Here is an 18,956-nt window from a genome sequence, read left to right on the forward strand (position 1 = left end):
ACGGCAAAGGAAGACCTTTTTCTCTGTCTCTCTCTCTCACTGTCCACTCTGCCTGTCAAAAAAAAAGAGTTATTTCTTAATTTGAAAGGCAGAGTGACAGGGAGAGAGATCTTCCATCTGCTGGTTCACTTCCTAAATGGCTTCAACAGCCAGTGCTGGGCCAGGCTGAACCCAGGAGCCTAGAACTCCATCCAGATCTCCCACGTGGCTGGCAGGAGCCCACGTACTTGTGCCATCCTCTTCTGCTTCTACTAGCAAGGAGCAGGATCTGAAGCAGACTAACTGGGATTTAAACCAGCATTTTCATATGGGATGCTGGTGTCATAAGCAGTGGTTTAACCTGCTGTGCCACAATGCCGGCCCCTATAACAAATTCTTAAATTAGTTTGTGAAAGTTCCTCGTATCAAAATGAAGTCACTTAGGTCAAACCCTAACAGACTTGAGACGAGGATACATACCTATGATAAGTACTAGTGCCAGGATCTCTGAAAACCACAACCTTGCACAAGGCCACTACAGCCTTACAAAAGTTTCCCTGCCCAGCATCTGCCTGCTGCGGCAGTGGACTGAAGCCACCCTTGTTACAATGAAGGGTAATTACCACACAGCAACGACTGCCACCTGCCTCACGGGGCCTGCCTTTGCCTCCCTGGATACTCGCTGGTCCCCCGTGGCAGGCACATCCCAGATTGCAATCCCTTGATATTCCAGAGTAACTTCGTTTTGGAGAGCCCGGTTGGGGCACCAGATTCTGTCCCGGTTGCTCCTCTTCCAGGCCAGCTCTCTGCTGTGGCCAGGGAGTGCAGTGGAGGATGGCCCAAGTGCTTGGGCCCTGCACCCCATGGGAGACCAGGAGAAGCACCTGGCTCCTGGCTTCAGATTGGCATGGCGCGCCCACTGCAGTGTGCTACTGGAGCGGCCATTGGGGAGTGAACCAATGGAAAAGGAAGACCTTTCTCTCTGTCTGTCTCTCTCTCACTGTCCACTCTGCCTGTCAAAAAACAAAACAAAACAAAAAAGATACAAATTATATGTGGAAAATGTTACACAATTATTTGTTAAGTTAATGGTTCCAGTAAGATAGATTTATCTAGAAATTTCTTAGCAGGAAGTGAAAGCAGAATAGTCAGTGGCTGTGGTTTTGCCTGTCACTGTGCCTCTGCTATAAGTGTAGTTGGTCTTTGACCTCAGTTCCTGGCCAGAGTTCTTAAAACCCGTGGGGTTTCTTGAGTCATAGAAAAGTCTTACTGTTTATCGTGAGCTGATTTCCGTCATGTAGTACAGAGTTTATATTAATGAGGTGACCTGAGTGGGGCCTTTTAACATAGCCTGAGGATGGGGTTGGTCAGCAGAAAGACCAAGTGATTGGAGGAAAGTTCGAGATTAAGCCCTACCCAAGCTCATACACAGCGAGATTTGATGAGCTTCTGGGTCAGTGAGCACATTCATGTGCTGGCAGGCTGGGGAGCCCCAACTCCACGGGGACAAGGCCCCTGTATTTGGGACCATGCTGAACCTCACTTCCTGTGCCTCTTCATCTGTAGCCTTTTATAATAAACTAACGGACATAAGTGAAGTGTTTTCCGGGTTCTGTGAGCTATTCCAGTACATCATCAAACCCGAGGAAGGGGTTGTGGGGGACTGTAGGTTTATAGCCAGTTTGTCAGAAATCTAGGAGGTCCAGCCTTGCCCTGGCATCTGAAGGCGGGTGTGGTCTTGTGTCCCTGAGCCTGTGGATCCTGGCAACTAAGCTAACTCCAGCTACAGAGTGTCAGAACTGAGCTGAACTGTAGGACCTCCAGCTGGACGGCGTGGGAGGAGAGCATCTGTGGTGTGCCGACTGTGCTATGGAGGGTGGAGGCAGTGTCTTCCTCAGAGAGCAGGATGGGAGACTTAGCAGAGGGGACAAAGCTGAGGATGCTTGGGAACAGGTGTCAGAAAAGCAGAAGAGGAATTCAGGAAGAGCACAGAGCAACGGTGTTTGGTGAAGACAAACTCATCTCATGGTAGCTTTTTTTTTTCTTTTTTTAAAGATTTTATTTATTTGAGACATAGAGTTACAGAGATGGAGAGAGAGAGAGAGGTCTTCCATCTGCTGATTCACTCCCCAAATGGCTGCAATAGCCGGAGCAAGCCTATCCAAAACCAGGAGCCAGGAGCTTCTTTTGGGTCTCCCACGTGAGTACAGGGACCCAAGCACTTGAGTCATCTTCTACTGCTTTGCTAGCCATCAGCAGGGAGCTGGATTAGAAATGGAGCAGCCAGGACATGAACCAGCACCCATGTAGGATGCTGGTGACATAGGGGGAGGCTTAGCCCACTGCAGCACAGCGCCGGCCCCTCATGGGTTTTTATACAGGCTTCACTAATCAACAACTGTTACATCCAGCAGATATTCACCCTGTACACCTTCCTGTGCATTAAATACTTGAATGAACTGAGAGGCCATTTACAGCTACTACTTGCAAACTGCCATTTATTTTTTTTGTGGCAGTTGAACCACAAAACAAATTAAGGTGGTTGATTTTTTAAAAAATATTTTATTTCTTTGAAAGGCAAAGTTACAGAGACAGAGGGAGACACACACACACACACACACACACACACACACACAGAGAGAGAATCTTCCATCCACTGTTTCACTCTCCAGATAGCCTCAATGGCTAGGGCTCAGCCAGGCCGAAGTCAGGAGCCAGAGCTTCATTCAGGTCTCCCATGTGGGTGAAGGGACCCAAACACTCTGCTGCTTTTCCCAGGCCATTAACAGGGAGCTGGATTGGAAGTGGAACAGCCAGGACTTGAACTAGTGCTCATATGGGATGCCAGCACTGCAGGTGGCAGCAGCCCCAAGGTGGTTGATCTTGATCACTTTCAGTGATTTATTAAATTTTTACCATAATTGTTCATACCTTAAGAAAAAGTTATAAAACCTTTATGGTAAGGGGTCTTTCTAGATACTTTTTTTAAACAACTGTCCCTGGCTGGCGCCGTGTCTCACTTGGCTAATCCTCCGCCTTCGGCACTGGCACCCCAGGTTCTAGTCCCGGTTGCTCCTCTTCCAGTCCAGCTCTCTGCTGTGGCCCGGGAGGGCAGTGGAGGATGGCCCAAGTGCATGGGTCCCTGCACTCACATGGGAGACCAGGAGGAAGCACCTGGCTCCTGGCTTCGGATCGGTGCAGTGCCGGCCGTGGCAACCATTAGGGGAGTGAACCAACAGAAGGAAGACCTTTCTCTCTGTCTCTCTCTCACTGTCTATAACTCTGCCTGTCAAACAAACAAACAAACAAACCGTCTCTAACTTCACAAGTAAGAAAACAGACACAGAAAAATTAAGAGCAATATAGTTCATTCTTAAAATTTTCATTTTATTTATTTATTTGAAAAGCAGAGAGAGAGAGAGATTGAGAGATTGAGAATGCTCCCATTTGTTGGCCTACTACCCAAATACCTGCAATGGCCAGGGCTGGGTTGGGGCTGAAGCTGAGGGCTTGGAACTCAAACTAGGTCTCTCATGTGGGTGGTAGGAGCCCAGTTCTTTAACCCATCGCTGCTGCCTCTCGGGGTCCACATTAGCAGGAAGCTTGAGTCAGGAGCTCGAGCCTGGTATCAAACCCAGGTACTTTGACGTGGGATACAGGTATCTTAACAACTAGACCAAATGCCTGAACCGTTATCATTGATTATTGATAGGGCCTAGAAAGCATATAACAGTGAAATACTAAATTGAAAGAGACCTTATGTTATTCTGTAATTAAACTATAAACAATTGTATCATACCTTCCTTAAATTTCTACGGTACATTTTAAGCATCATTAGTGAGAACTGCTAGGGTTTGTCCTGATTTTTATAGCTAAATGTTACTTTGGAATTGCTCAAAGATTTAAAAACTGAGGTACTTGAGTTCCTGCCACCTGCTTGGGAGACCATGACTGAGTTCCTGAGTCCTGGCTTTGGCCTGACCCAGCCCTGGCTCTTGCACACACCTGGGGAGTTATACCAGAGGATAAAAGATCTCTGTCTGTCTCTTTCTGTGCCTTTCAAATAAAGTGGGAAAAAATTATAAAAAATAAATCTTCTCTGCCTAGTGTTTTTTCTTACTAAGCATTTCCTCTATGTTGATATAGTTGAGGCATCACAACAAAGGGATATTTAGGGGCTGGCACTGTGGTGCACTGGGGTAAAACCCTGGCCTGCAGCACCTTCATCCCGTATGGGCAGCGGTTCGAGTCCCAGCTGCTCCTCTTCCTATCCAGCTCCCTGCTAATGCTCCTGGGAAAGCATCAGAGGATGGCCCAAGTCCTTGAGCCCCTCTACCCATGTGGGAGACCCAGAAAAAGCTCCTGGCTCCTGGCTCTGGATCAGTTCAGCTCCGGTTGTTGTGGTCATTTGGGGAGTGAACCAGTGGATAGAAGACCTCTCTGTCTCTTTCTCTGTCTCTACCTATATGTGTAACTCTTTCAAAAAAATAAAATAAATCTTTTAAAAAAAAAGGATAATTAGTTTTTTTATTTGGGAATTATTTTTGAAAGTTTGTTTTTAATATAAAAGGAAATAATAGTCTTTTTTAACTCTTTACAAATAAATGACAGAATTTTAATAAAACCAAAGAATGGTTTACTGTCCTAGTGACACTACTGAGTTGTTTATTCGTCTGCTTGGGCTGCCCTAACAACGCACTGCAGGCGGGGTGGTTTAAACGACACAGGGGTACACGACACAGTGGTAGACGCTGGAGGCCCAAGATCAAGGAGCTGGAAAATCTGAGCTCTGCTGAGGCCTCTTCTTGTGGCTCCCACACAGCCTCCACCTCCCCACGCCTCCGAGAGAGGAAGACAGACAGACAGAGACACAGAGACTTCACCTTGTTGTGTTAAGAAGGGAATTCCTAGTCTTATTTTAAATGGTTTGTATTTTATTTTAGGTAGTCCCACAGCTGGCAGATGGACACCTTTCCTATTTTCTTGGAGCTATAGGTATGCCCGGTTTAACTTCCTTGATTGGAATACAGGAAAAAGGTCATATATCTGCTGGATCTAATCAGACCATGGTTGTCAGTGGGGCTGCAGGAGCCTGTGGATCTTTGGCTGGGCAGGTAAACCTTCTGAGACTTTGTGTTTTTAAAGTAGTCATAATTGAATCTCTGGATACATGTGTATAATTTAAAATGCAAAATTGAATTTACAATTATTTCACACATTTCTACCCGAAATGTTATTACCTACTTAGACTCTATTAATAACAATATAAAAATGTAGATTTTTGTGTCTCAATCTCTGTTAGTCAAAAATGTGGTAAGTGTTGGAGCATCGTGCTCATTGCTTATAAGGAAGAGAATCGTGGAGAACCTGTTTGGAATTTCCTGAATTAAAACACACAACTCACATTTTAAAGAAATGTCGTCAAAAGCACTCTTTTGGTTCTAGAAATACAGTAAATATTTTGATAAAATTTTATAAAGTGCATTGTTTTATAAATAATGGTCTTTGTTGTGTGAAACTACTGGAAGAAAACATTTTATCTTAGCTGTGATTTTAGTTTTTTATGAGCCTGAAAAATATTGAATTGTAAGGTGATTGTTTTGGGTCTAACTATTCTTTTTATGAAATTATGTTTAAATTGTGAATGTTTCAGCTTTCAAACCAAGTCTAATTCTATTCAAATTTATCTTTTTTAAGGATGACACTGTGTCCTCAGTTCTTTTGGTTTCAAATTACTTAGGGCTAAAGGCAATATAATCTAACCCAAACTGTGATGAACACTGTCACATACTCATAATATCTTGTATGGTTTCACATTTTTACATTTAAATATGACACTATAAAGCCATTTCATTTTCAAAAACTTCTCCCTAGATTGGTCACTTGCTGGGCTGTTCCAGAGTGGTGGGAATTTGTGGAACACAAGAGAAATGCCTCCTATTGACCTCAGAACTGGGCTTCGATGCTGCAATTAATTATAAAAATGGCAATGTGTCAGAACAGCTCCGTGAATTGTGTCCAGCTGGAGTGGATGTGTACTTTGACAACGTTGGTGGTGACATCAGTGACGCAGTGATTAGTCAGGTTGCTTGCTGATTTCCTCTTATAGATTTGATTATTGCATTGTATTTTTTTTTTAAGATTTATTTATTTGAAAGTCAGAGTTATACAGAGGAGAGGCAGAGAGAGAGAGAGAGATCTTCCATCTGCTAATTCACTCCCCAAATGCTGCAAAGGCCCAGGCCAGGCCAGGCCAAAGCCAGGAGCCTCTTCTGGTCTCCCATGTGGGTACAGAGACCCGAGGACTTGGCCCATGTTCTGCTGCTTTTCCCAGGCCCATTAGCAGGTAGCTGGATGGGTAGTGGAGCAGCTGGGACTCAAACCCCTGCCCATAAGGGATGCCGGTGCTGCAGACAGTGGCTTTACCTGGTGCGCTGGCCCCTGTCTTCCTTATTTCTAGCTACTTAGAACTCTTCCATACAAATGATGGGGAAATCTTCAACAACAAACTTGATTAATTGGCAGTAAGGGATTCAGTATAGGAGTTGAAGAGGCTTGCACTGAGGCAGCCCTGAAATCAGTAAATATAGGAACAGGGTATATTACAGGGTATAATCATCCACTTTCTCTGTGCAGATGAATCAGAACAGCCACATCATTCTGTGTGGGCAAATCTCTCAGTACAACAAGGATGTGCCGTACCCTCCCCCACTGCCCCCAGTGGTCGAGGCGATCCAGAGGGAAAGAAACATCACGAGGTGTGTTCTCCTGTCTGCCTTCCGACTTCAAGGGGGTCTGGATCAGAGATGTATTTGTTCTTCATTTACAGCTTTTCCTTATTAAATAAAACTAAGATAGAATTTTTTTAGAGCCGGCGCCGTGGCTCAATAGGCTAATCCTCCACCTTGCGGCGCCGGCACACCGGGTTCTAGTCCCGGTCGGGGCACCGGATTCTGTCCCGGTTGCCCCTCTTCCAGGCCAGCTCTCTGCTATGGCCAGGGAGTGCAGTGGAGGATGGCCCAGGTGCTTGGGCCCTGCACCCCATGGGAGACCAGGAAAAGCACCTGGATCCTGGTTCCTGCCATCGGATCAGCGCGGTGCGCCGGCTGCAGCGGCGGCCATTGGAGGGTGAACCAACGGCAAAGGAAGACCTTTCTCTCTCTCTCTCTCACTGTCCACTCTGCCTATCAAAAAAAAAAAAAAAACAACACAAACAAACAAAAAAAAACCTATGGTTTAAAAAAAAAAAGATAGAATTTTTTTAAAGATTTATTTATTTTTATTTGAAAGGCAGAGTTACAGAGAGGCAGAGGCAGAAAGAGAGAGAGAGAGAGACAGACAGACAGACAGACAGAGAGGTCTTCCATCTGCTGGTTCATTCCCCAGATGGCTGCTCAGGCCAGAGCTGTACTGATCCGGAGCCAGGAGCCTGGAGCCTCCTCTGGGTCTCCCATGCAGGTACAGGGGCCCAAGAACCTGGGCCAGAAGATAGACATTTTTAAGTCAAGTTCAGTGTTTAGCTCCCTGAATATGGATACTTAACTGAGCTTGACTGGCCTGGGTCATGAGAGTAAAGGATGTTGCCCACAGAGTAAAAATCCCAGTGCTGTTAGTAACTGGGATTGTAGATGTTGGCCTGACAAAGACAGCAGCCGTCTACTACACTAACACTAGGACCAGAACTGTGAGTAAATCCGCAAGACTCAGTGTGGTTAAATCCTGCATGAGGATTCTGGAAGGATTTGAACTTGGACTCTTCCATCCTATTTTCTGATCATTATCTTTTTCCTCTCTACCACAGGGAAAGGTTTCTGGTGTTGAATTATAAAGATAAGTTTCAGCCGGGTATTCTACAGCTGAGTCAATGGTTTAAAGAAGGAAAGCTAAAGGTACAGTCTGCTTCTATTCTTTTATCAATGTAATTCTTCCCGCCTCTTGGTACTACTTTTATATTATTTGGATTCATTATAGCAAATATACTAGTTTCATTATAAAAATTCCCACAGAAGAGTACTGGGTATTGTTATTATTGGAGACAGAGAAATAAGATAAAGAGCAAGCTTTCATCTGTTTGGCTCACTGCCCAAATCCCCCCCAGCGGCCAGGACTGGGCTGGAATGAGGTCAGGGACTGAGAGCTCAATCTAGTTCTCCCACGTGGGTGGCAGGGATGCCACCACTTGAGCCAGCACCAGACATCAAACCCTGGCACTCTGATATCAGAGTCTCAATTGCCAGACACCACTCCTGAGTATTATAAATTAATTCTGCTTCCCAGACAAGTATAACCTAATTGAGAAAACTCTCACTGTTCCCTTTATCTGACATTTTGTTGAGCTTTACTTAACATAGGTTATGCAAGGGTACTTCAAGAAGTTTGTGGGAAAACAGCATCAAGAAAAGTTAAGGGACAGGTGTGTGGCTTTGCAGTAAGACTTTACCACTCGAGATGCCCGCATCCCGTGTGAGTGCCTGGGTTCAATATCTGGCTCTGTTCCTGATCTCAGCTTCATGTGAATGCAGACCCTGGAAAGCAGTGGCGACAGCTGAGGTGACTGGGATCTGCCACGTCGGGGACCTGGGTTGAGTTCCTCAGCTTCCAGCCTCATTGGCAGTTGTTGCGGGCATTTGGGAGCTCTGATTCTCTCAAAGAAGTAAATTTCTAAAAATTAAATTAAATTATTTTTGTGCAAAATTTTTGAAATTCCATGCATATGAGGGATCTTCAAATAGGCCAAGGAAAATATGTATTATGAAGAAGCTATGCATGGATTTCAGAATTTTTTTGCACTAAAATAAACTTTGGTTTTAATTCCGTTTTGCATGGAATTTTTGAAATATCTCGTGTTACAAAATTGGTAGACTTTTTCCCCTACCTAGGATATTCATGAATTTAATAAATATTTACAGAGTTACGTGTTAGAAGCTGTGGTTTCTTGCAAATCATATAAACACCTCCAGTACTCCTACCTCTTCACCATCATACTTCTTTGTGGCTGGACCGTCTGATGTATCTGTGTTGTTGGTTTACACCCGCTCTGACTAGGAAGTTCTTGAAATCCATAACTGTCAGGCAAAGCTGTATGTGTGTGCTCATGTACCTATTTTTTAAAAAGAGAATGAGTAGATTGTGACCTGCTACTAAATGCAAATCATTCAATGGAAAATAAGATATATATATTTTTTTAAATCAAATGATAGGAGGCTTTTCTGTGCTACTTGCATGAAATAAATAATTATCTATTTTTAGATAAAAAGTGCTAAACAGTGCTGCCTTTTGCAAAAATAGAAACAAATATAGGAACATTGAAGTTTGAGAAAGAATACTGAATCTGCCTATTTTGATTAACAGATCAAAGAAACTGTGATAAATGGATTGGAAAACATGGGAGGTAAGATTAATGTATATCTACATTCCCTTTTTTCTTTTAATGCTAACTCTCTGGTGTTTCTTCTTAGATTATTTACATAGATAAAACTGTCCTACAGGTTTCCTTAAGCTTAATCATACTCCATGAAAGTTCAGTTTAGTGTTATTTCAGAAGTATTGCTAGGCCAGTGTTGTGGCGCAGAGAGCTAATGCTGGCATCCTACATTGGAGTGCTGGTTTGATTCTAGCTGTGTACTTCCAGTCCAGCTTCCTGCTAATGCTCCTGGGAAGGCAGTGGAATATGACCTAAGTGCTTGGGCCCCTGCTCCCATGTGGGAGGTCTGGATGGAGTCTGTGGCTCCAGGTTTCAGCCTGGCCCAGCCCTGGCTGTTGCAGCCATTTGGGGAGTGAAACAGCTGACAGTCACCCTGTCATTCAAGTGACTAAATAATCTTAAAAAGAAAAAAATGGTATCGTTAACACATGTCAAATAGTAAAATAAGCATTTCTTTGGTTTGCCAGCTTATAAAAAATATAATTGTGAAAGTTATATAGCCCTCAGGTAACCTTTTCAGATTCCAGTTTTGAGGCATCTGAGATGATTTTAAGCAAATTTTCTTTTCTTTCCTTTTTTTTTTTTTTTGACAGGCAGAGTGGACAGTGAGAGAGAGACAGAGAGAAAGGTCTTCCTTTGCCGTTGGTTCACCTTCCAATGGCCGCCACAGCCGGCGCGCTGCGGCTGGCGCACCGCACTGATCCGATGGCAGGAGCCAGGAACTTCTCCTGGTCTCCCATGGGGTTCAGGGCCCAAGGACTTGGGCCATCCTCCACTGCCCTCCCTGGCCACAGCAGAGAGCCGGCCTGGAAGAGGGGCAACTGGGACAGAATCCAGCGCCCTGACCGGGACTAGAACCTGGTGTGCTGGCGCCGCAAGGCAGAGGATTAGCGCCGGCCAGCAAATTTTCAATATTTAATTTTTTTGCTTGACATCCATAGATTTACACATTATCTTTTCCTTTTTTTTAAAAAAAAGATTTATTTTATTTATTTGAAAGGCAGATTTATAGAGAGACAGTGGGAGAGATGGAGAAAGAGATCTTTCCTTGGCTGGTTCACTCTACAAATGGCTGCAATGGCCAGGAATGAACCAGGTCAAAGCTAGGAGCCAAGAGCTTCATCCGGGTCTTTCACATGGGTACAGGAGCCCAAGGACTGGGCCATCTGATACTGCTTTCCCAGGTGCATTAGTAGGGAGCTGGATTGGAAGGGGAGCAGTTGGAACTCGAACAAGCACCCATATGGGATGCTGGCATTGCAGGTAGAAGCTTTACCTATTACGTCACAACGCCGACACCAATCTTTTGCTTTTTTTAAGTGAAAAGGATTAAGTTAAACTTATTTTCCTTCAGAAAAAGAATTCTATATAAGTGACTTTTATTAAACAGAAATGCAAGTATATCACAAGTGTGCTTGTACTTATTTACTTAATAAAATGTTATGAGTTTATTTCTAATTTTTTAAATATTTATTTATTTGAAAATCAGAGTTACAGAAAAAGAGTGAAAGTCTTTCATCTGCTGGTTCATTCCCCAGATGGCCGCAATGGCTAGAGTAGGGCCAGGCTGAAGCCAGGAGCTTCATCTGGGTCTCCCATGTGGGCTGCAGGGGCCTAGGGACCTGGGCCATCTTCTGCTACTTTCCCAGACCATTAGCAGGGAGCTGGATCAGAAGTGAAGCAGCTGGAACGCGAACTGGCATCCAAGTAGAATGTTCGTGTTGCAGGCAGCGGCTTTACCCTCTATGCCACAGTACCGGCCCTTTTATGTCTAACTTTTAAGTTTATTTTCATATGAAAGGCAGAGAGAGAGAGACAGAAACAGACCTTCCATCCACTAGTCTATTCCCCAAATGCCCACATCAGCCATAGCTGGGCAAGGCTGAAGCCAGAAGCCCAGAACTCAGTGTAGTCTCTCACATGGGTGGCAGGTACCCACGTACTTGAGCCATTTTCTGTTGCATGCCAATGTGTGCATTAGCAGGAAGCTGGAATTGGAAGTGGAATGAACTCACGCACTCTGAAGACATCTGCTCCTGGTTGCTCAGATATTTGACAGTTATTTAAATATTGTTTCCACTGACATTTTATCCCTATATTTATTTGCCTCTAGTTTTCACTCTATAAACAATGAACATTTTCAGTTTAACTAAAAATAAATTTTTATTAAAAACAACTTTTAAAAGATATTAATTGGATTAGTTTGTTGTAACTTTGCCGTTTCTTTTTATGACAACTTCCTTCTATGAATATTAAAGTGGTGGAAAAAATTATTTAAACAAATTTTATGTGTCTGACCTCCTAAGACAAGTGTGATAGTGATACTTACCTTTCTCTTCCCAGCTGCGTTCCAGTCCATGATGACAGGAGGCAACATTGGAAAGCAGATAGTTTGCGTTTCAGAAGAAATCTCTTTGTAATTTCTGTGTGTGTTCCTCAAGGAAATCATACAGATTTATTTCTATTTTGCATAGAGATTCTTAAGTTGCGCCAAAAGCCTTAGAAAACAGATAGCTCTTGATTTCAGTGTGATCACAGGTAATCTTTTCTTAGTTGCAGAATTCTCTCCTGTGTCTCCAATGTCATACGTACTGTGTATCTAACATGATTACTTACAACAGATTGACATCAGTGATATATTTTTCTTTTTTGGATTAAAAAATCCATTTTTTGGGACATACTTAAAACACTTGGAGATTTGATCCAACTGTTAATAGATCATACACAGGAGGTTTTTAAAAATCAGTAACCTTGACTAATTTAAAATGGAATGCTTGAGGAGCAGTGAGTAAACATTTGGTCAGTTGGAAATGTTTTAGGCTGAAACTCAGCAAAGGAATAGACTGGGGTGGCTTTTCCGTGTTGTCAGTGGGAAGGGACTTGTTCTGCTGCGTACCTCGGGATTAGGGTGGAACAGGGATAGGAGAGCAGAGACTTTGGGTTGGGAGTAATATGAGAAGAAAAATTATTGAGGTCAGTTAGGTTGATGGAGAAAAGAGATTTACTCCAGAGGAAGATATATTTGTATTTTGCCAGATAATTTTGGCATATAGCCTAAAAACTGAATATGTAAGATAAAAACATGTTTATCTTAGGGTAGCAGGCATATATGTCAAATAGTTGTAAAGATTTAGGGGCCAAATAGATACAGACATCATTTGGAGTTTTAGGTGATGAAAAAGATGAAGACAGCAGAGAGCTTCAGAAAATGACAGGGCTGGGCAAATTAACACATGGTTGCAAATGTGAATGTTGAAGACTTTACCAGTGTGCTCCTACAGGTTTGTTTTATTAATTGTAATCAACTCTTCAAGAACAGTAAAACTCAAGATGTTTTCCTGAGTGTTGTGGTTTATGGTCAGGGGTTTACACACTGCCAGTGTAACTTTGTATGCAACATTGGTTGTAAGTTGATTGAAATTGTGTTGGTAATCACTCGAGTTTCCTTCTTGTTTTACTTATACTTTCATTGGACCATTTAATCTCCTCTGGGAGCTTCATCTCTTCTCTGCACGTTTGTAACTCCCAAATCTCTCCAGATATTTATCTCCAAGTAAACAGCCCCTTAGCACCCCACATTTCGCTCATATAAGAGCAGTTATCATGGCCATCGTTGTGGCACTGAGGGTTAAGGCTCTGCTGCTTACAGTGCCACCCTCTGGTATCAGAGTGCTGGTTTGAGTCCTGGCTGCTTACTTCTGACCCAGCTCCCAGCTAATGTGCCGGGGAAGGCAGCATATGGTGCTTCAGGTGCTTGGGTTCCTGGCCTTGGCCCAGTCCAGCCCCAGCCCTTGCTGTCCTTCGGAGAGTGAACTAGAGGATGGAAGATCTCTCTATCTGTCTCACCCTCTCTGACACTCTTTCTTTCAAATTTAGTAAATAAGGGGTTGGCGCAGTGGCATAGCCAGTAAGGCCACCACCTATAGTGCTGGCTTCCCATATGGGCACCAGTTTGAGACCCAGCTACTCTTCTGATCCAGCTAATCTAATATGGCCTGGGAAATAAGTAGAAGATGATCGAAGTTCTTGGGGGCCCTGCACCTGCGTGGGAGACCCAGAAGAAGCTCCTGGCTCCTGGTTTCGGATGGGACAAACTATGGCCATTATGGCCATTTGAGGAGTGAACTAGTGGACGGAAGATCTCCCTCTCTCTTGCTCTGCCTCTGCCTCTCTGTATCTGCCTTTCAAATAAATAAATGGATCTTAAAAAATTAGTAATTTTTTTAAAAGGATTTATTTGAAAGGCAGAGTTTGCAAAGAGATAAGGAGACAGAGAGAGATTGATCTTCCATCCACTGGTTCACTTCCCAAATGGCTGAAATGACCGGCTGGGCCAGTTGGAAGCCAGGAGCCAGGAGTTTCTTCTGGATCTCCCACGTGGGTGGAGGAGCCCAAGGGCTGCCATCTGCTTTCCCAGGCACATTAGCAGGGAGCTGGATTGGAGGTGGAGCAGCCGGGACTCAAAACTGGTGCCCATATGGGATGCCCACTATGCCACAATGCTGGGCCCAATAAATAAATCTTTTTTTAAAAAAGAGAAGTTGTCTTCTGTGTGAAATGTTTCTTCGTTAAATTGGTTATTTCTGTACTCAAACTACTCCTCCTTCACCCTTTTATATGCATGTCATCAAAGCTTTTTTTTTTTAAGATTTATTTATTTATTTGAAAATCAGAGTTATGCAGAGAGAGGAGAGGCAGAGAGTGAGAGAGAGGGGTCTTCCATCTGCTGGTTCACCCCTCAGTTGGCTGCAACTGCTGGAGCTGTGCCTGAAGCCTGGAGCCAGGAGCCTCCTCCAGGTCGCTCACGTGGGTGCAGGGGCTCAAGGACTTGGACCATCCTTTACTGCTTTCCCAGGCCACAGCAGAGAGCTGGATCGGTCGGCACTGCGGGGGGCGGCTGCACCCACTAAGCCACAGTGCTGGTTCCCAAAGCTTATTTTTAACCTTTAAAAATTCCCTTTTATAGGGAAGGAGGAAAGTATCATTATATTCTTAGAATCCTAAGTATGAAATACATGAAATCTGTTCTCTTTATAATAATAAGTTTTAAAAACGTTTTTAAAAATTCTCAGAGAACACTTTTAGCTCTGTCACTGTTTAAGTATTCAAAAATCAGTAATTTGAAGAAGTCAAACTCATAAAGCTCTACCAAGTGGTGGCATCTAGCCTGGAACTCAACTGTTCTGTCGTCCGGTTGGGACATCCTAATATATGAAACCTTAGGCTCGAGAGAATTCAAGATCCCCTCTCCAACAAATAAATTCTGCGCGTGACTCAGTGAATACCTCGTCCCGTACGCAGTGCAGAACTTGATCCTGCAGGTTCCCCTCTCGGCGGCGAAGCGGCAAGGTCCTCCTCACTGACAGCTTTAATAAATGCTTAGGTCGCGATCCTTTTCTCATTTCCCTCCACTAACTCCTCAGCCCCCGAGGAAAGCGACCCCCCACTTCGGCTGCGGGGAGGCGGCGACTGCTCGGCTACACCCCGCGGGTCCGTGTTTTCAGGCTGCGCGGACCAGGAAGGAGCCTCGAGGGCCGAGGGGGACTGGCAGGAGGCGAGGGCCCGGGGCCCCTTCCGTCCCGGGGCCCAGCGGCGCCCTGCGAGCCGAGGGCCGCCCGCCCCCGAGGCGCGCGAGTGGGTGTGTGCGCGGGGGAGGGCGGCCAAACTTCCTGTCCCGCGCTCGAGCTGCTTCCGGCGGGAGCCGGAAGACGCCGTGTGTGGACGGGATTCGGGACTGACTGACGGCCGGCCGGCTGCCCGGGACGGGAGGTGAGCTCCGGGGTGAGCCGGCGCACACGCTCTGGCCTGGGTGGTCCCGGAGAGCGAAGGAGCCGGCACTGGCTCCCGGGGGGCTGGGGCTGAGTTCGCCCTCCGAGGGGACGAGGAAAACCGCCCCCTTCGGGCACCCCTCCCTGATCTGGCGGGCCCAGGAACGGCCAGTCGGCGGCCCCCAGGCTTCGGCCCTTCGCCTGCGGGGTCTTGGGGGCGATGTTTCGGTTGCTTTGCGTGGTGTTAGGGGCAGGGGTATGGGGACAGGACTGTCCTGAGGAAGCCAGAGTGTGGGCGCCCCCGGGGTCGGGGTTCGGGGCCTGCCGGCGGACCTTGGGGCCTTCGGCGATGTCTTTGTGGTGGGGGAAGGGGATGCCCTGGAGTCCCTGCCCTGCGTCTCGCCCCGCAGCCACCCTGTCCTTTCCTGCGGCCGCTGGCTCTCCGCGGCCGGACGAGGGACGGCGGCCGCCCAGCCCCTGCGCCCGGGGTTTGTCCTTCGCCTGTGAGCTCAGTCGTGGCTGCCGACCGTGGGTGTTTCTAGCCCGTATTCATTTCGCCGGTGGAATTTGTCCTCTGAAGTTACTTAGGGGAGGAGAATCCACTTAGTTTGTTGAAGTTTATCACAACGTCATGACGCTGGACAATGCGTACGGGCACTGTTTAGAAGTTAAATATTATTAAACTTGGGACTTACGAATTCTTAGCGGTAGCAAGTTTGCAGATAATACATTTTTTAAAAACAAAATCTGATCTTAGTGTGGTGCAGAATAAAGGACAACTAATGTAGCAGTCAGTAGATTGAGGTTCTAGCTTAAGCTTTGCATCTGGGTAGCTGTCTAATTTTCGGCAAATTAATTCCCAGCTTTGGATGGTTTATCTCTGTAAAGGAAGGGGTTTGCCTTTAGAGAATTGGCCATTCTGAGGCACCAGACCTTGGTAAGGAGAGTGACGGTAATACTTCTGCGTTTTGTAAAGATAGCTAGAGGGCTGCATGAAAGATGGGTTGGACAGGGGAATTTTAAAGTCAGGGTGACCAGTTAGAAACCTGTTTTGGTAGTGTGGTTGAGAGACCTGAAGAAGGCATTACATTTTAACTTAGGAGTAAGTTTTTAGAATGAAGAATCACTGGGGTTATTTAAATACAGAGAATGAGAAAGATTGTTAAAGACCTGGAATTTGCAGCTGAGTGGGAGGAGGATTGGGCAATAAATTGCAGTGGATCACACAGGAAGAACAGGTTTGGTGGCAGAGACGATAATCTAGATTTTGGACTGTGTTAGGTTTGACATACTGTTGGTATGCATACATGTGGGGATGCCCATCAAGCAGTTAGAAATGAAGGTTTGAAGGTAAGGAATTAAGTCGGGACCAGAGGTGAACATTTGTGTGTCATTCACAGTGTCATTCATTCATTATGCAAATATTTACTGCCTGCTGGATACTTCCAGGGGAGCTTCTGCAGACGTCTGCTAAGCTCATAGTATAGACAACCTTGAAAGTGAAATGACTGCTAATGGTACAGGGTTTCTTTTGGGGGTGATGAAAATGTAAAATTGATTGTGGTTGTGGTTGCACAGCTCTGAATCCACTAAAGGCAATTTAATTGTACTCTTTTTTTTTTTTTTTTTTTTGGACAGGCAGAGTTAGAGAGAGAGACAGAGAGAAAGGTCTTCCTTCCATTGGTTCACCCCACAAATGGCTGCTATATCCGGCGCGCTGCGCTGATCTGAAGCCAGGAGCCAGGTGCTTCCTCCTGGTCTCCCATGCAGGTGCAGGGCCCAAGGACCTGGGCCATCCTCCACTGCCCTCCCGGGCCACAGCAGAGAGCTGGACTGGAAGAGGAGCAACTGGGGCAGAACCCGCGCCCCAACCAGGCCTAGAACCCAGGGTGCCGGCGCCGCAGGCAGAAGGGAGGATTAGCCTACTGAGTCGCGGCACCGGCCTAATTGTACTTTTTAAATGGCTGACCTCTATCTCAGTGACACAATCATTTTAAAAAAGATATGCAGTGCAGTTTTTGAAATCTATTAAGTGGATAATGGAATTGGGGATAGGAACAAATATAATTGTGCATTTTCCTTTACACTATCAGCTAATGTACATAGCAAATATTAGGTTAAAGATGAAATCCACATAGGACACTTGCTAGGTACTAAGTGCTCATGTACAGATTCTTATGAGTTCTGCCTACCTGTCCTGTTGTATCCTATGACTGTCTCTTTTGTTTACATAGTATATATACAAATTCTAAACCTGGCCATGAAAATTAAACATCAAAATTATCTGTCATAACCTGGATGCTCAGTGGTTTCAGAAAATACTTATGTTAATTTTAAAAGATTCTTATTAAAATGAAGACACTAAAATAAAAAGATGTCATATATAACATAAAAATCATTAAAATAGGTTTCTTAGTTTGAGTCCTGGGATCTCAAGGTTGGAGGAACTTTAAGGATGAACTAAACAAACATCCGGTGATTTCTTGGCTTGTGAGATGAACTGGAATTGGGGTAGATTTCTTAAACTCTGAAATTCAAGATCAGATTAGAGAGATATATAATCACTATTCATTCCAGCCTACTCTGTGGGTGAGAATCCTGGTTCTGCAGCTTAATAACTTGGACAGATGATATAATGAACCTTGATTCCTTCTCTTTAAAAAGGAGGATTAATAAACCACATTAAACTGTTGCAGCACTTGAATAATAAAAATGTCTGTGGAAAGAAAAGGTGGAATTTATGATACTTGTTGTGGAAACCTTAAAAGAGAACTTTTGGGGCCAGTGTTGTGATGCGGTGGGCTAAGCTGTCACTTGAGATGCCCACTTCTCATGTCAGAGTGCCTGGGATTGATCTGCCTCTGCTTCTGATCTAGCTTTCTGCCAGCGCACATGGGAGGCAACAGATGGCCCAGGTATTTGGGTTTCTGCCACCCATGTGGATGACCCAGCTGGTGTTCCTGGCTCCTGGCTTTATGCTGGCACAGTCCCAGGTGTTGTGGGCATTTGGGAAGTGAACCAGCAAATGGAAGGTATCTGTCAATCTTGCTTTGTTACTTTCAAATAAATAAAACTTTGGGGCTGGTGTTGTGGCGTAGCAGGTTAAACCTCCTCCTGCATCTTTGGCATGCCTTATGGGCTGATCCGCTTCTGATCCAGCTCCCTGCTAATGGCCTGGGAAAGCAGCAGGAGATGGCCCAAGTGTTTTGGCCCCTGCCACCTACGTGGGAGATCTGGAGGAAGCTCCTGGCTACTAGCTTTGGCCCTGGCCATTGCGACCATTTTGGGAATAAACCAACTGATGGAAGATTCTCTAACTCTGCCTTTCAAAAAAAAAAAAAAAAAAAAAACCCTTAAAAAATTTCAAGAAGGCACTGTAAAAAAAAAAAAGCACTGTCATTTATATTGTAAATTGTTATGTCTTAACAGTGAAAAATGGCCTGCGCCGTGGCTCACTAGGCTAATCCTCCACCTTGTGGCGCCGGCACACCGGGTTCTAGTCCCGGTCGGGGTGCCGGATTCTGTCCTGGTTGCCCCTCTTCCAGGCCAACCAACTCTCTGCTATGGCCCTGGAGTGCAGTGGAGGATGGCCCAAGTCCTTGGGCCCTGTACCCGCATGGGAGACCAGGAGAAGCACCTGGCTCCTGGCTTTGCATCAGCGTGATGCGCCAGCCGCGTCGGCCATTGGAGGGTGAACCAACGGCAAAGGAAGACCTTTCTCTCTCTCTCTCTCTCACTGTCCACTCTGCCTGTCCAAAAAAAAAAAAAAAAAAAAAAAAAATTAA

At 45.2% G+C, this 18,956-nt stretch overlaps 2 protein-coding genes and 1 long non-coding RNA gene across 8 annotated transcripts in view; 2 read left to right on the forward strand and 1 right to left on the reverse strand.

The window, feature by feature from the left end:
- The window catches only part of PTGR2 (prostaglandin reductase 2), a 34,620-nt gene extending 21,782 nt beyond the window's left edge, over positions 1 to 12,838 (forward strand). For all 5 annotated transcript variants that reach the window (XM_008272067.4, XM_070065265.1, XM_008272069.4 and 2 more), the window contains 6 exons: positions 4,923 to 5,093; positions 5,854 to 6,063; positions 6,616 to 6,737; positions 7,781 to 7,868; positions 9,331 to 9,370; positions 11,747 to 12,838. In XM_008272067.4, the coding sequence (XP_008270289.1) occupies positions 4,923 to 5,093; positions 5,854 to 6,063; positions 6,616 to 6,737; positions 7,781 to 7,868; positions 9,331 to 9,370; positions 11,747 to 11,823 (708 nt within the window). In that variant the 3' untranslated portion in view covers positions 11,824 to 12,838. The remainder of the gene's footprint in view (positions 1 to 4,922; positions 5,094 to 5,853; positions 6,064 to 6,615; positions 6,738 to 7,780; positions 7,869 to 9,330; positions 9,371 to 11,746) is intronic.
- LOC138847222 (uncharacterized) lies at positions 7,236 to 9,133 on the reverse strand. The gene is made up of 2 exons (XR_011384924.1): positions 8,949 to 9,133; positions 7,236 to 7,455 (listed from the first exon to the last, which is right to left on the reverse strand). It is a non-coding gene; the product is annotated as an uncharacterized lncRNA (long non-coding RNA).
- Positions 12,839 to 13,678: 840 nt separating the features above from the next.
- Positions 13,679 to 18,956, forward strand: part of ZNF410 (zinc finger protein 410) — a 37,116-nt gene continuing 31,838 nt past the window's right edge. The window contains exons 1-2 of one of the 2 annotated variants that reach the window (XM_070065262.1): positions 15,132 to 15,172; positions 18,048 to 18,203. The gene's annotated coding sequence lies outside the window, so the exon portion shown is untranslated. Of the gene's footprint in view, positions 15,173 to 18,047; positions 18,204 to 18,956 lie in introns of both variants that reach the window. The other variant, XM_002719657.5, reaches the window with a different exon arrangement.

Source organism: Oryctolagus cuniculus, chromosome 20 (genome assembly GCF_964237555.1).
Source record: "Oryctolagus cuniculus chromosome 20, mOryCun1.1, whole genome shotgun sequence".
NCBI classification, from domain to species: Eukaryota; Metazoa; Chordata; class Mammalia; order Lagomorpha; family Leporidae; genus Oryctolagus; species Oryctolagus cuniculus.